Source organism: Pseudonaja textilis, chromosome 6 (assembly GCF_049901715.1).
Source record: "Pseudonaja textilis isolate UNSWEBS1 chromosome 6, rPseTex1.2, whole genome shotgun sequence".
NCBI classification, from domain to species: domain Eukaryota; kingdom Metazoa; phylum Chordata; class Lepidosauria; order Squamata; family Elapidae; genus Pseudonaja; species Pseudonaja textilis.
This window is the reverse complement of record NC_141995.1, coordinates 7,321,308-7,336,368: the sequence shown is the minus strand read 5'-3', so window position 1 is coordinate 7,336,368 and position 15,061 is coordinate 7,321,308. Positions and strand designations below refer to the sequence as shown.

Here is a 15,061-nt window from a genome sequence, read left to right as displayed (position 1 = left end):
AGCATGATAAAGCATTCTTCCTGTTGAGGAAGATAAGAAAATAACAGATAGATAGATAGATAGATAGATAGATAGATAGATAGATAGATAGATAGATAGATAGATAGATAGACAGAGACAGACAGACAGACAGACATAGATGGGAGGCAGGCAGGTAGGTAGATAGATGAGTGGTAGGTAGATAGATAGATGGGTGGTAGGTAGGTAGATGATAGATAAGGTAGGTAGAGATAGATGATAGATAAGATAGACAGAAAGACAGATGTGTGGTAGATAGACAGACAGATGGTGGTAGCTGGGAAGGTAGATGATAGATAAGATAAGATAAGGTAAGTAGGGATAGATAGACAGGAAGAAGGTAGGAAGGTAGGTAAATAGATGATAGAAAGATTAGGTAGGTAGGGATAGACAGACAGACAGACAATTAAGATATGTTAGTGTAGATTTTTTTCTACACTAGCTTTTTAAAACCTCTTGTAACTGTCAACCCCTTTGCATCAGCTGGCCAAAGCTATTATATCAGTGCTTCTCCACCTCACCACCTCACTATACGATGCGTGAACTTCATCTCCCCAAATTACGAGAAGTCCATACATACTTGCTGGGGAATGCTGGGAGTTTTATTTTTATTTATTTATTTGATTTCTATAGCCGCCCATTACAGCAAACGACTCCCGGAGGCTCCCAATTGAGTTGATATCTACATATCCTAAAATTTGCAGAAGTTGAAAAATAACTGTGCTACAACACACAGCTGTGTGGTAGGATTGTTTCATATCCTACCTTTGATTTCCTTTAAACATGGGAAGGGGCTTAGGAAGCAGAGCTGTTTCAATGCAAGGGTTTCCCCAGGTGTAAGGACCTATGCACATAACTTTCATTGACTGTTCCTTGGCAGCTCCAAGAGCTAGTGACAGGTAGTCCCCCAAGCTACGGTTGTAATGCAACCTGACCTTCATTGTAACTAGCGATGGTGATAAAACGATTCACCCACAGGACTGATCCTCATTTTTGCAGCGTTCCTGAAACGAAGGTCGGGGTTGTTAGGCTGTGATTGTTAAGCTGTCGGAGTTGGAGCTATAAACCCCAAGGTTCATCCCTCAGGATTTCAAGTTACAAGAATTTGAGGGAGGGAACATCAATTATCCAGCCATCAGGGAGTGATGGAAACTCTAACTTTACCACATCTGGAAGGCATGAAGCTAGGGGAAGCTGATGTAAATACCCCCGCTAAGGATACTCATGCTGCCAAGCACATACATAGTAAGAGGATATTGAGCATATGATCCGCCATGAAAGAGCTCCTTTGTAACCCCAGCGGGCAAGGGAAACAACTGTCTTGAAACAGTCCGTGCCTATCTCCTTTCTTGTTTGTTATTCATACCCTGGTTTGTCACCATCGCTCCACCTTTCCACATCTTCCACAAGATGACACCATATTCTGTTTTGGTTGGTCCTGTTTTAATTCGTGCTGATTAAGTAAGAAGGTTGTAAGAATGGGCTTGGTGGAGTGGTTAAGGCGTTAGGTTAGAAACCCGGAGATTGGGAGTTCTAGTTCTGCCTCAGGCATGAGGGCGAGCTGAGCGAGTTTAGGCCGATCATCAGGGGACTGTGAACTCTGATTGACTTTTGGCCAAACATTAGGAGATTGTGAGTTCTAGTCCTACCTCAAGCATGAAAGTCATCTGGGTGATTTTGGGCTGGTACTAGGAGACTGTGAATTCTAGTCTCACCTCAGGCATGAAAGTCAGCTGATTGACTTTCGGCCAATCGCCAGGAGATTGTGAGTTCTAGTCCACCTCAGGCATGAAAGCCAGCTGGGTGACTTTTGGCCAATCACCAGGAGATTGTGAGTTCTAGTCCCATCTCAGACATGAAAGCCAGATGGGTGACTTTGGGCCAGTACTAGGAGACTGTATGTTCTAGTTTCATCTTAGGCATGAAAGCTGACTGGGTGACTTTTGGCCAATCACCAAGAGCCTGTAAGTTCTAGTCCCACCTCAAGCATGAAAGCCAGCTGATCGACTTTTGGCCAATCACCATGAGATTGTGAGTTCTAATCCCACCTCAGACATGAAAACCAGCTGGTTAACTTTGGGCCAGTCACACACTCTCCTTCCTAGGAAGCAGGCAATGGCAAACCATTTCTGAAAACCTTGCGAAGAAAACTGCAGCGACTTGTCCGGGCAAACTCTGTGAGAATCGGACATGATTGAATGGAAGGAAGAAAAAAAAAAGGAGAACTGTATATTGGAAAAAAGTTGCATACGGTTAACCCTTTTCAATGTTCTTTGCACTACTTAGAGTCTGGCAATTAGGCCATTTAGACTGTTGGAAATGAAATGAAATAATGAAATGAAATAAAATAAAAAATATGGAGTTAGATTTCCCCGCTGGCCTGTAGATTGCTTCATGCCTTCAATTTCTGAGACAATGCCCACTTTGATCATGGCAAAGAAGAATGTTTCGAACCAAATATGTGGGCACCAGCATAGGTGAGCTGGAAGGAGGTGATCTAATAAACTTTTCAAAGAGAGGCAGCTGATGGCTATTGTTTTTGGAAGCATAAAGTTTGGGGGAGAGAATGGAAATTAATTAGTTGCATGTCTGAAGTACTTCATGCGTTTTTCGATAATCCTTACGAAAACATTGGTTGTATTTGCATGGCAGGCTTAACTGGATTATGGGTGGGGTCAGTGTCATATGAATGGCATAACCCCGTCATCACTGGAGTTAAAAGGGATTACATCTGGCTCAAAATAGTCATGAGTTATTTATGGCTAAACTAACCAGCTGTCCTATAGGGGTCACTCCTAGGCACTGGCATAAGGGTTAATAAAAGGGTTTAATTCTCCAATTCTTCCAGATGCTGGCACAGAGGCAACATTTTAGAATAGTCTTTAAAAAGGAAAATAAAAAATGACATGCCTGTTGTAGGATTATTTCTCCTCTAGTTATTTTATGTTTTCTACTTTTTAAGAATATTCATACTGGAGAACAGCCGGGAACAGCCAGGAATGGAAACGTACCTCTATCATTTTTCTCTCTACTGGTTACCAATTCGGGCTGGATCACAACCATTGTTTTACTATTTTCCCAAAAGATAAAATTGAACATAGTTTGGGAAAAAAAGAGACAAAACCAGCCAGCCAGCCAGCCAGCCAGTCAAGTGCAAAATATAAGGAAATGGCATTTTGTGAAACTAAGCCACTGGAGGAAGGGGAAAAAAGATCTCTCGCCTCAAGGCAAACACACACAATGCATTTTTAGGTAACATGCAGCTTGCTCCTAAGGCTGTAATTCTTAAATGTGTTCATGCCAGCAATGATGCCAGCAGAGCTCAGTACAAAGATTTCCATTATGTAACCTGCCTCTTAAAGAGAAAAGCTGATAAAATCTCAGGAGAGGTGCTGGCTTTTTTTCTTTAACCTCTCAAGAAGGATGTTGACAAATTGCAAAGACTTGCAGGAGTGTTTATAACAGGAAAGGAAGAAAGTTATGGAAATTGTCTTTATTAGGGAAAAAAAAAAAGGAGAGATAGCCCTGGAATGTATATTTTCCATTAGCCTGTTTCAGACTGATCTTGGATTTGCATCCGACACAGTTGTTTGTGTTTCAGGGGTCCATTCAAGAAACTTCCAGCTGATATTTTACATTTCAGTTGTTGCAAAGAAGCTCTCTAATGACTGGGCCATGATGAGGTGTACCTAGATTTTAACATAATTTCATACCCTCTCTAGCTCCTAGCAATGTTGAAGATCACAGAAATGTTTAATGTAAGTACACCGGGGGCGAATGCATATTATGTTTTATACTGCCAGGTCCATAAAATACATTGCCACATCTTCTTACTGAAAGCTGCCCTCATAATACAGGCATACCTGATTTTATTAGGCCATGCTATGTGCTTGAAACATTGCATTTTTAAACCTTTTTTTTTACAATAGCAAAGAGATTACAATCTGCTGAAAGGATAAGATGATGATTAACATTGTTTAGCAATAAACTACTTTTTAAGGTATGTAGATTGTTTTTAGGATATACCATACTACGGTGGCGCAGTGGTTGGAGTGCAGTACTGCAGGCTACTTCTGCTGCCTGATGGCTGCCTGCAATTTGGCAGTTCGAATCCCCACCAGGCTCAAGGTTGACTTAGCCTCCCATCCTTCCGAGGTGGGTAAAATGAGGACCCAGATTGTTGGGGGCGATCGGCTGATTCTGTAAACCAGCCAGAGAGGGCTTTAAAGCACTGTGAAGTAGTATATAAGTCAAAGTGCTATTGTTATGTATTATTGTACACTTAACAGATAAAAGTACTGTATAAACATACATATTTTTTCTTTGCCTATATATTTCAAAATCTCCAGAGCTTTACCACCATGAATCCTTAGCTAGGCATATTAGCCGTCTCCTGTCATTTAGCAGTAAGGGTTCAGATACTTCCTTGAAGGCATGATGGAAAGGATCGGGAGATCTTACAATGAATGGATTACTATGGGATAGAGCAGCGGCCCAAAACCTTTTGGGCACCAGGGACAGGTTCCATGGAGAGAGGTTGATTGTCCTCCCTGTGAGGAAGTTTCTCCTTAGTTCCAGGTTGCTTCTCTCCTTGATTAGTTTCCATTCATTGTTTCTTGTCCTGCCTTCTGGAAATAGGTTGAACCCTTCAACTTTGGGGGCTGCTATCACGTCCCCCCTCGTCCCTCTTTCCATTAAACTAGACCTACCCAATTCCTGCAACCATTCTTCGTAGGTTTTAGCCTCCAGCCTCCCTAATCCTCTTAATTGCTCTCCTCTGAACTCTTTCCAGAGTTCTCAGCACCTTTTTTTATTATTGTGGTGACCAAAATTGGATGCAGTATTCCACGTGCGGTCTTACCAAATTATTCTCTCTCCATAGACGGGCAGCCCCCCCAAAAGATTTTTGCAAGGACCAACGAGCCCTATTCTCCCCTTCCTACAAAATTTGACCTCTTCTGCCTTGTGGTCCAGTAACCTGTGCATCGTATCCTGCCCTTTTACACTGTTTTATAGCCCCTGGAAGGCTAGAAGGGAGATCTTATTTCACAACAGGGAGGGCCCCATCGGAGTGAAGGCTAACGTTTTCTCCATGCCTTGACGTAAAAGCTTGTGGCTATTAATGGAGCTGCTCGGTTTTTTTTCCCTTCCTTCCTTCTCTCACTGGTTGCTGAAGAAATAGCATTTCAATGGAGTCTTTTCATTGGTTACGTTTAACTCTACCCTTATAGTTTTTTTTTTTTAAGCTGGTTGACATTCTTTTCAGGAAGTTTTGCATGGAGGTTTGTTAAGTTTCTCCCCCGCTCCTTGCAGGTTTTGAAAGCAACTTTAGCAATAATCAGGGTGGTTGTTGTTTTTTTTCTTTTTTGGTAGCCATGAGTTGCAACGCCCGGTCCACAAGTTGTTACAGCTGTGGCAAGCTCTGAACTTTGATTCTGACACAGAACAGCAATAAACGTGTGTTCCAGGCTGTTGCTCAGGTACGCGCATACACACACACACACACACACATACATACACACACACACACACACACACACACACACACAGACCCACACATGGTTCCTGTGCAATTTTTAAAAAGTGAGCAAAGACGGAAGTAATGGTCTTGGAGGAAATTACATAGCTGGAACAGGAGTATAAGTAACCGTTTTCAGAAAGTGAAATGTTTGCAGGCTTTAGGCTAGAAACAGCATATTTTGAGAAGATCTGAGAGAGAGAGAGAGAGAGGGAGAGAGAGAAGAGAAGAGAGCAAACATTGTTCAAACCAGAATACTTTGCATTCACTAAACCGGTAAGAAATTGGCACAGATTTTGGGTTGAGCAACAGAAATCTTCCTGAAGCAAAATGAAAATGAAATAATTTTGAAGGTGAGATTTGGCTCTGAATATTTCATGTCGTTGTATTTAGTGCTGAATTTCAAATTTTGTTTCTGCATTTTTATAATTTTCCCTGGGCCAGCCCTAGCACTGGGCAAAGTTTGTTGAATTTTGCTGTTGGCAATCTGAGTATCCTGCTATAGTTTCAATGAATAGTGTGATTGTATTACCTTGCCAGATACAGTACAGATCACTTTACACTGTACAATCTGTTCTATTCCCTCTAAAATTAGGATGTTGTCTGTCAAACTCTAACATTACCTTTGAATGGTGGCTGTTCCTTATTCTTTTGATTGCCCACAATTTTTGAACTGTGGTTGGTGACATAGCACCATGTTGTTCTTGGTTCTTGGACTAGTCTTCGGCTGTTACCTGTCACTGTAGAACAGGGCCAAACATGGCCACTTTGAGACTTGTGGACTTCAATTCCCAGAATTCCCAGCCTTGCTGTCTGGGGAATTCTGGGAGTTGAAGTCCACAACGCTTAAAAGTGGCCAAATTTGGCAACCCCTGCTGTGGAAGATAGAATAAAATAGAAATTCTTTATTGGCCAAGTGTGATTGGACACACAAGGAATTTGTCTTGGTGCAAATGCTCTCAGTGTAACACAAAAGAAAAGATAAATTCGCCAAGAGCCAAGATGTTACACTTAACAAGCTAATGCTTATATTACAGTTTGTTACATAGTCAGCCAGATGTGGAGGTTGGATTTGGCATTTTTGTCCACCAGTCGGGTCCCTTCTCAAGAAGCTAGGATAGACAGATGTTTGATGGTGTTAAAGGTACTGTTACCTGATGTAAGCTGTTGGGAGAAATATCCATCTGGTTCAGTACCAAGCAGGAGAAAAGTCCTGGAAACGTGGAGGCTGATTGGAAAGATGGTTTATTGATGAAGAAGAACCACCAGGCACATGGTTCTGGGTTGCTGACCACCTGGAGTTGAGAGAGGGTGGCTTTTATACCTTTTCTTGGGCTTTTCATTTGAACGTCCGGTTCCCATGCAATAACACGTATTCTGTTGGCTGTTGTGAGATTCCTATGGGGTCAGGTTTGTCTGAGCTAAGTTTGGTTGAAGTTTGGACTACTCTGGGGATGGTGTAATGAAGGGGCTTATGTTCTGAAAGGGTTGGGCAATTCTATTGTGTCTTAATGGTTTTGTCCTGGCTTGGATCTTGAGTGAGGGCTAATCCCATCATCCTGAGGCTGAAGGTCTTTTGTCTTGTAGATGGGTTGGCCCAGATGGGTTCTTAATGGGCACCAAATATTTCCTGGGGGAGTTTCTGTCTACCTTAGGATCTTTATTTCTCTTCGAGGGGAAATATTTTATCCTGCCTTTTTAATATTTCTCAAAATATTTCATTCTTCTGGGAGAGGGCTATGTGCTAACTTTGTACATGAGCAAAGCTGCCTTTTGCAATTGACTGATGGGGAAATGGTCAACGCCAGTGGTGTTCCAGTGATATCCACTTGCACCCAGGGCACCTATTACTGTTGGTACTACCTTTGCTTTCTTTTGTCACAGTAGTTCTATTTCTGTTTGCACGTCTTAATATTTTGTTATCTTCTCCAGTTTTTTCTCTTCTATGTTGCTGTTTTCACGTACTGGCATGTCTATTATTATTTTTTTTTTTCAAAAGTGGAATGCCTTACATGTTTTGATCAAAGTAGATAGCAAGAAGCCATTCAGAGTTCAGTCGGATGACAATAAGTTTTTATTTTAAACCAACATTATCTTTGGATTGGTTTACAAACAAAAATAAATAAATTTTGGAAGGCCTTCATGTTACTGAGGTTTAATATCTTTAAACTCAGCCTGGCATAACTATTGCAACTCTTACAAAACCTCCAGTGCTGAAAGTCATTGTAAAAAGGGGAAGTAGTGAATTTGAGAGATCACATTCTGCTCTATTGTAATTTTACTTAGATATTTGTAATGAGCTATTAACACCTCTTGGCTCTATTGTAAGTTTCACTAAGGCATTCTTAATGGGTTATTAACACCTCTCTTAGTAGTCCATTTCCAGGCTGAATAGAACAGTTCTTTGCACAACTTATTTTAGCAGACAAAAGATCTCAAGATAACTTATGCTTTTCCAAGGTTTTTATTTGCAGCTGTTAGACTTTTTTTTCCTGTTGACAGCAAAATAAAATGAGCATGATAAGAGGCCTTTTTTATTATGTATGCTAGATTATATTTTATATTGTATCTTTTTTTATGCTGTCTGAGGCTATGGCCCGTAATAAAGTAAAATAGAAGTAGATAATTCATGAAAACAAAGTGGTGTTGCTTCAAGTGAAATCAATCGAAACGAAAACGCAAACTAAGGAAATAACTGGATAATTCCCACTGAATTCAATTAACAGTAAAGGAACCAGTTAAATCAGACATCCCCAAAACTCCTCAGTTTACTGATGCTTCATGAAGTTTCAAATTGTTCATTGCCCCCCCCAAAAAAATTTATTATATGAAAATAATTTAATAAATAGTATTGGCAGTAGTAATATCAACAACAATGATTAGTCCCATCGAGGTTGGGAGTTAATATGAGTCGTTTGGAGATAAGAGAGAGATGATAGAGATAGATGGAGATGATAGATAGATAGATAGATAGATAGATAGATAGATAGATAGATAGACGGATAGATAGAGATAATAGATAGATGATATAGAAAGAGATGATTGACAGACAGACAATCTTTGTTTCCCATGAACTGGATGATGTATCTGAAGGTAGACACTTCGCAAACATTATCCAAAGATCAGGTATTTGAAGGTGGACTCAGGATGGGGTACCTTTAAACCTTGGCTTCTATGGAGATGGGTTTGAAGGCTTCTAGTTTCCACTTTTTATTTCAAGTCATGGATTAAAATTCATCTGCTATTCCAAACAGACAGGTCTATGACACGACAGTGATGCTTTGGACCATCAGTCGTCTACATCTTTAGATTGATCCCACTGTTAGCTGAAAATTTAGGACCTATCATTGTTTAACGATCACCTTTTTGCATGGAATGTTGGTTATAAACAATAACCACAAAAACATTGATAGCGTTCGTTGTCTGAATACGTTGGCGTGAATCTCTTTCTTTGCAAGACCCAACTGATTTATTGTTTTAAACTTTTAAAAAGTCAGAGCTTTATCTTTAGGCATATCTTTTGACATCACTACAGTTTCAAAAGCTGCACACAGATACACACACACACACACACGTAACTGAGTAAAAACTAATTCTTCTGATACTTCCTCATTAAAGACATTTTTAAATGAATGATCTTGGGGGAGAAAGAGATTGTTTTTCTTCATTATCATATATCAGTGGGTTGTTTTTTTTTTAAGGAAATGACTGATGATGAATAATTTTCCGGTAAAACTTACCACTAATGGTGATTAGCGTTAGCAGTGCATTTGATTGGTGTTAAAAGTTTAAATGGGGGGGCGGGGGTGAAAATTCAAGGCTGTGATTAATTTTTTGGCCGAAAGATGGCAGCACTTCATCTGTTTAGCTGTTCTTTTCTCCAGATAAATTGTTCTGTTTCTATAAGTCTGTTTTTTTTTTTTTTGAGGGGGCGGGGAGAAATAATTTGCTTTTAAACTCTGTTGGGGATGCTTCACACCAATCAAAGAAAATATTAGTTTTCCTCAGTGATTGCAGGAGTCTTAATTAAGTGCGAATTGTTGTCCTCGTATTCTGCAGAACCCCACAGTTCAGTTCGTCCGAATTTCTAGGCCTTTAGAATGCATTTGACCGGATTTTGGGATTTAGTGGGAAGGGGAAGTGTCCTTCCATCAGAAGGAGAGGACCCAAAGGTAAGAACAAGCATTACAGGTAGTCCTCGACTTACAACAGTTCGTTGAGTGACTGTTCAAAGTTATAACGGCACTGAAAAAAGGGACTTATGACCACTTTTCATACTGTTTGCAGCATGCCCCGTCTTCAACACCATCAAAATTCAAATGCTTGCCGACTGACTCACGTTTATGATTCTACCGGTTCGGGCGAACCGGATGTTAAAGTTACAGCTGGTTCGCCGAATCATTATTTGAATTGACTGGCTGGCCCTCCTGGTAGTTCCGGTAGGCCACGCCCACCATGGCCACGCCCACCCAGCAACCGGGCAGCGAACCGGTTGCTGGGACTTTGGAATCCCACCCCTGTTTATGACGGTTGCAGTGTTCCTTGCCAAGCAAAGTCAACAGGGAAGGCAGCCTCACCTAGCAACCGTGTCGCTAGCAGCAGTGATTCGCTTAACAACGGTGGCAAGAAAGATCATACAGACATGATATTCTTCCGATTAAAATCGGAATTCCGATTTTTGGGGGAATCGCCCCCCCCTTTCCCTCCCCTTCTTCTCCTCCTTCCCCTCCCCTTGGAGGCCCCGAGTCAGGAGTTGCTATCGCCGGCGCAGCTCCAGTCCCGCGTTGCCTCAGGAAGGGAAAGGCAAAAAGGAAGAGCCGCGGCGGTGCTTTGCAACAGCAGCAGCGGCACCGGAGGCTCAGGCGCAGCAGCTCCCGGTTTTGCCTTTCCCTTCCCAAGGCAACGTGGGACTGGAGCCGCGCGGAGCCACGCCGGCGATAGCAACGCCAGACACCTGAGTGGAGCCCGGGCAGTGCAAGCGGAGGCCGCTGAGCAGCAGGAAAAGGGAGCTGGGCAGCCACGGACCAGCCGTCTCTTCGTGCAACACGCCACTGCTCGGCCCTGGCGACAGAAAGCAGCGGGCGCTCCCCGGGCGGTGGCCTTGGCCCCGCCCCCAGGGAAGCGGCTGCCCAGCTCTGGAGCTGATCCACACGTGACCGGCTGGAAAGGAAGAGTGTGTAGCGTTGGTGTTGTGTGTGTGATTTCTTGGCTCGCGGCGCGGGGTCTCTTTTGGCTGTCCCCGATTTTTTTTCAGAGGGGAATATCATGCCTGATCATAAAACGAGGCAAAATTCTACTTAACAATGGTCTCACCCAGCAACAGAAAACTTGAGGTCAATTGTGGTCGTAAGAGTGGACACCAACCTGTATAAGACTGTCCACTGAGAATCAGATAACAGCAGGCAAAGTATCTGCCAGTTCTCCCAGCTTTATCACACAGTAATCCATTCATTCTTAAGATCTCCATTGACTGTAAAGTTAGTCACATGTTTTTTAGTGAATCTGACTTCCACACTGACTATGCTTATTAAGAAGGTCGCAAAAGGGGATGGCATAATCCCAGGACATTGCAACTGTCATAAGTATGAGCCAGTTGCCAAGTGTCCGAATTTTTTTCATGTGACCACAGAGATGCTGCAATAATCGTTGTCAGGACTCCAACATGCACCCCCATTCAAATCATAAGTCTCTAGCCGCATCTCTCAGAGTAAAAAAAAGATTGATTTATTAGGAGTTGACATGTCGGCATTTCCCGGTTTCAGCCGACTCTGACATATCAATCATTTTACCCTTGACCCTGGTCTTCCCCCCACCCCCTGGATGTATATTCTCCAATGAGACACATCCATAGCCAAGAATCATCAATCATGCTCTTCAGTAATAATCTTGCGTGCCAGAAACGGTGGTTGCCAACGCAATTATCTGAAGCATTTAAGGAATGCACTGGTTTCCCCCAACTCCCTTTCTGCTGGCAGTTAAAAAGACCAAAGGAGTATTTTTTTTAGTTGACATTTAGCTCCCCTCACTTCTTGAAAGTTACCTGTACAACACAAAAAGAGAACAACTTAGGGTTGCGAAACCCCCCCCCCCCCAAGTTTGGTTGGTTTTCTGCATGGAACCTCGTCACAAGGCTATTTGGAAAGTGATCCTAAGTCCCTTTTTCAGTGCCAAACTTTGCAACTTTAGACTGCCACTAAACGAAGTGCTTTAAGTCAAGGACCACCTGCACATCAGTCTTACTTTCTTATTTATTATTGAGAGTTGAAAAGAAGCGATGAGCTGCGTATACTTGAAAGGTACGGAAGAGGAAAGGGGAGAAGAAAAAAAGAGACAGGAAGGACTGTATAAAATATTCATATAGGCTACAGCTCTGGCGCTTGGTGTGTGGCTTAATCCTCAAATGTCAGGTTTCCTTGAGGGCGACATGTGATACACAGCGTTGTTTTGCCACAAAAGTGTACTTTGCTGGTAGTAAGAGCCTGGTAGGCACCCTGGGCTGCATTCAGACCTTGCATAGACCTTTTCTATCTTGGGTTCATGGCCTTCTTCAGCAGATCTTCTTGTAGTCTTCTACTCTGCAAGGAGTCCTTGATGCAAACACCACTCCTGGCTTCCATGCGCCTGCCTTTCTTGTCACTCTGATTGCTTTAAAAAAAAATAAAATTGGAGGAAAGAAAGAGAAGACCTACTCAGCTTTGATTCTTCCTCCCTGCTGTCTCTCTCTCTCTCTCTGTCTCTGTCTCTCTCTCTCTCCCCTCACCCATCAGTTTTGCAACCTGCTCAGAAGGTTTGGAGCTGAACTGTGGGGAGCTGGCCAGAGAGCATCCCTGAGAGAAGGGGAGAGAGAGAAAAAGTCAAAAGGAAGGTGTGGCATGTCTGAAGGAAATGAGATTCTGCTCTCTCCTAACATGAGCAACAGCTGCGAGTTAATCTTCGGAGGAGTCGGGCCGGTCGAGGCAGCTGTCTGCAAGAGAAGTCTCCACACTACTCATTCTTTGTCTTCTGCAATTGCAGGATGGAGGATGAAGCTGTCCTGGACAGAGGCGCTTCTTTCCTTAAGCACGTCTGCGACGACGAGGAAGTAGAAGGTAAGAGGCTGTCTTCTCTTTGAGTATTTTAAGGTAGCTGTTTCTTTTCCGAGGCTCAGAAGTGTGTACATGAGACATCCTACAAGTGGAGTTTGTATACACCCTAAGCCTAGAACGCTACAGGGTTATCAATGTGTAGAGCCTTTGCAATTTTTTTTTTAAATAAAAAGCTTGGTTTGGAAACATTTGTGAGATGTTTTTATTAGATCTGTTAACAACAACAACAAAAGGTTTAGGGGTGATATTATAGCAGTATTCCAGTACCCGGAAGGCTGCTCAGAGGGGATCAATCTATTCTCCAAAGCACCTGAGGGGGCAGGAAAAGAAGTAGAAGATCCTTCAAGAGAGATCTAGAACTAAGAACTTAATCTAGAACTAAGAGAAATTTGCTGACAGTGAGAACAATCGGTGGGATAGCTTGCTTCCAGGAGTTGGTGGAGCCGGAGGTTTTTAAGAAGATATTGGACAGCCATTTGACTGGGGTAGTGTAAGACTCCAAGCACTACTACTGGGCAGAGGGCTGGACTAGAAGACCTCCAAGGCCCCTTGCAACCCTGTTATATTATGTTCTATGTTTAGATGCATTGTGGTGCTGTTGTTTCTCTGTGCTTCTTGAGATGGTATTTGTTTTCCTTGCCTGGCAGGTAGACTTTGGAATAGAGTTTCAGTACACAAAACACATATTTATTGAACTACATATGGTGCTGGAAAAATAATGGCCATTTAAAGACCCTGAACATGGCAGGGCTGGCTCTGGTATGTGAGATAGAGGGGAGAAGTTGGGAATTCTGTCTCTGAAGGAACCTGTTTCTGATTCTTTCAAAACCATCTCCTTTTCGTGACTTTTCTGTCTGGCCCACACTTCTGTCTCAGCAACACAGTTCAGTTTACAGAAGGAAAGTTGCCAGATTAACTTTATTTTTTTGGACAATTTGGGCCGAGAGTGAAGTTTGTTTATTACATTGCAATAAAAATTGACACTGTGCTGATCTTCAGAGACTTAAGCTCCAAAATTTTCCAGCCCAAACAAGGTGAATTACAAGGTGATAAAAGATAAGAGCCACTTGAGAGGTGTTGCTCCATATAGACAAAACTTACTGTATTTCACATCTCTGCGATTATTATATTTGAATTCCAGTCTTCTCTCTTTCAAGGCTTGCAGGTGCGTAGTCTTCACCTGTTTTATCATGGCAGCGGTTACCTCTTTGAGAGGTTAGCTAAGGTAGAAGGAGTAATATGTAGGATAGCCTCAGTCATCCAGGTCATTGTTGTCCCAAAAGTGCTTCCTTTTCAGGAGGCAACGGGACTTTCTGGTTTTTCTTTGAAGACATTTCGCTTCTCATCCAAGAAGCTTCTTCAGCTCTGACTGGATGGTGGGGAATGGAAGGTTTTATATTCCTTGCAGACAGCTGGTCATTTGCATCTTTTAGAGAGTCATTGAGGCCACCTGGAGGTTTAATCTGTGTCCTCAAGAGTTATCTGAGTAGTGCTCCTGGTTCCTGAAGTCTGCATTTTTTTCCTTTGGAAATGCATTCCTACTCCCATATTATTCAAAGGGTATTCATCCCAAATTGTATAGCTAAAAGTCAGTAGAGATTCTTAGTTCCCCAAGTCATGGTTTGTCCCCAAAGTGCTTTTTCAAGAGGCAACTGGACTTTCTTGTTCTTTTCTTTTGAAAACATTTCACTTCTCATCCAAGAAGCTTCTTCAGCTCTGACAGGAGTGCTACTCAGGTGACCCTGAGGACACAGAGAAACCTCCAAGTGGCCTCAACGACCCTCTAAAAGGATGCAAATGACCAGCTGTCAGCAAGGAATACAAATCCTTCCATTCCCCAACTATCATGTCAGAACTGAAGAAGCTTCTTGGATGAGAAGCGAAACATCTTCAAAAGAAAAAACAAAGTCCAGTTGCCTCCTCAAAACGCACCTTTGGGACATGTAGGATAGCACAATTGGATGGTAGCCTTGTTCTCTCTTCCCATTGATTCTGTCCAACTCTCTTTTTTGTTGTCCTTGGTGCTGTTCTTTCTTTGGGAATTATACGTGTTCAATAATAACTGTCTCTCTTTTGCTTGCCACAGAAATGCAAACAAAACATTCCCCATAACTGGGTTCAGTCTGGATTTCTGGTAGTAAGGTTGTTAGTTATACTTCATATGCCAGTAGGAAAAGAGATGGTTAGTTTGTGAAGATTTGTTTTATAGAGTATGTAGTCTAATCAGTATTCTATGCCCACCTCCTGACTCAGTGATGTAAAAAACAACAACTTACAGCTGGTCTGTTTTCCAATCATGGCAACTTCCAGATGTGCGGACTTCAACTCCCAGAATTCCACAGCCAGCAGGCTATTGCTGAGACTTCTGGGAGTTGAAGTCCACGTATCTGGAAATTGCCCAGGTTGGGAAAAATTAACTCTAAACAAAACACAAATGGGA

The 15,061-nt window shown here is 42.3% G+C and overlaps 1 protein-coding gene across 1 annotated transcript in view; it reads left to right on the top strand.

Annotated features, from left to right (window-relative positions):
• The window catches only part of SLC4A4 (solute carrier family 4 member 4), a 182,150-nt gene that overhangs the window by 29,654 nt on the left and 137,435 nt on the right, over positions 1-15,061 (top strand). Inside the window, 1 exon segment of the mRNA XM_087935768.1 lies at positions 12,551-12,624. Within this exon segment, the coding sequence (XP_087791894.1) occupies positions 12,552-12,624 (73 nt within the window). The 5' untranslated portion in view covers position 12,551.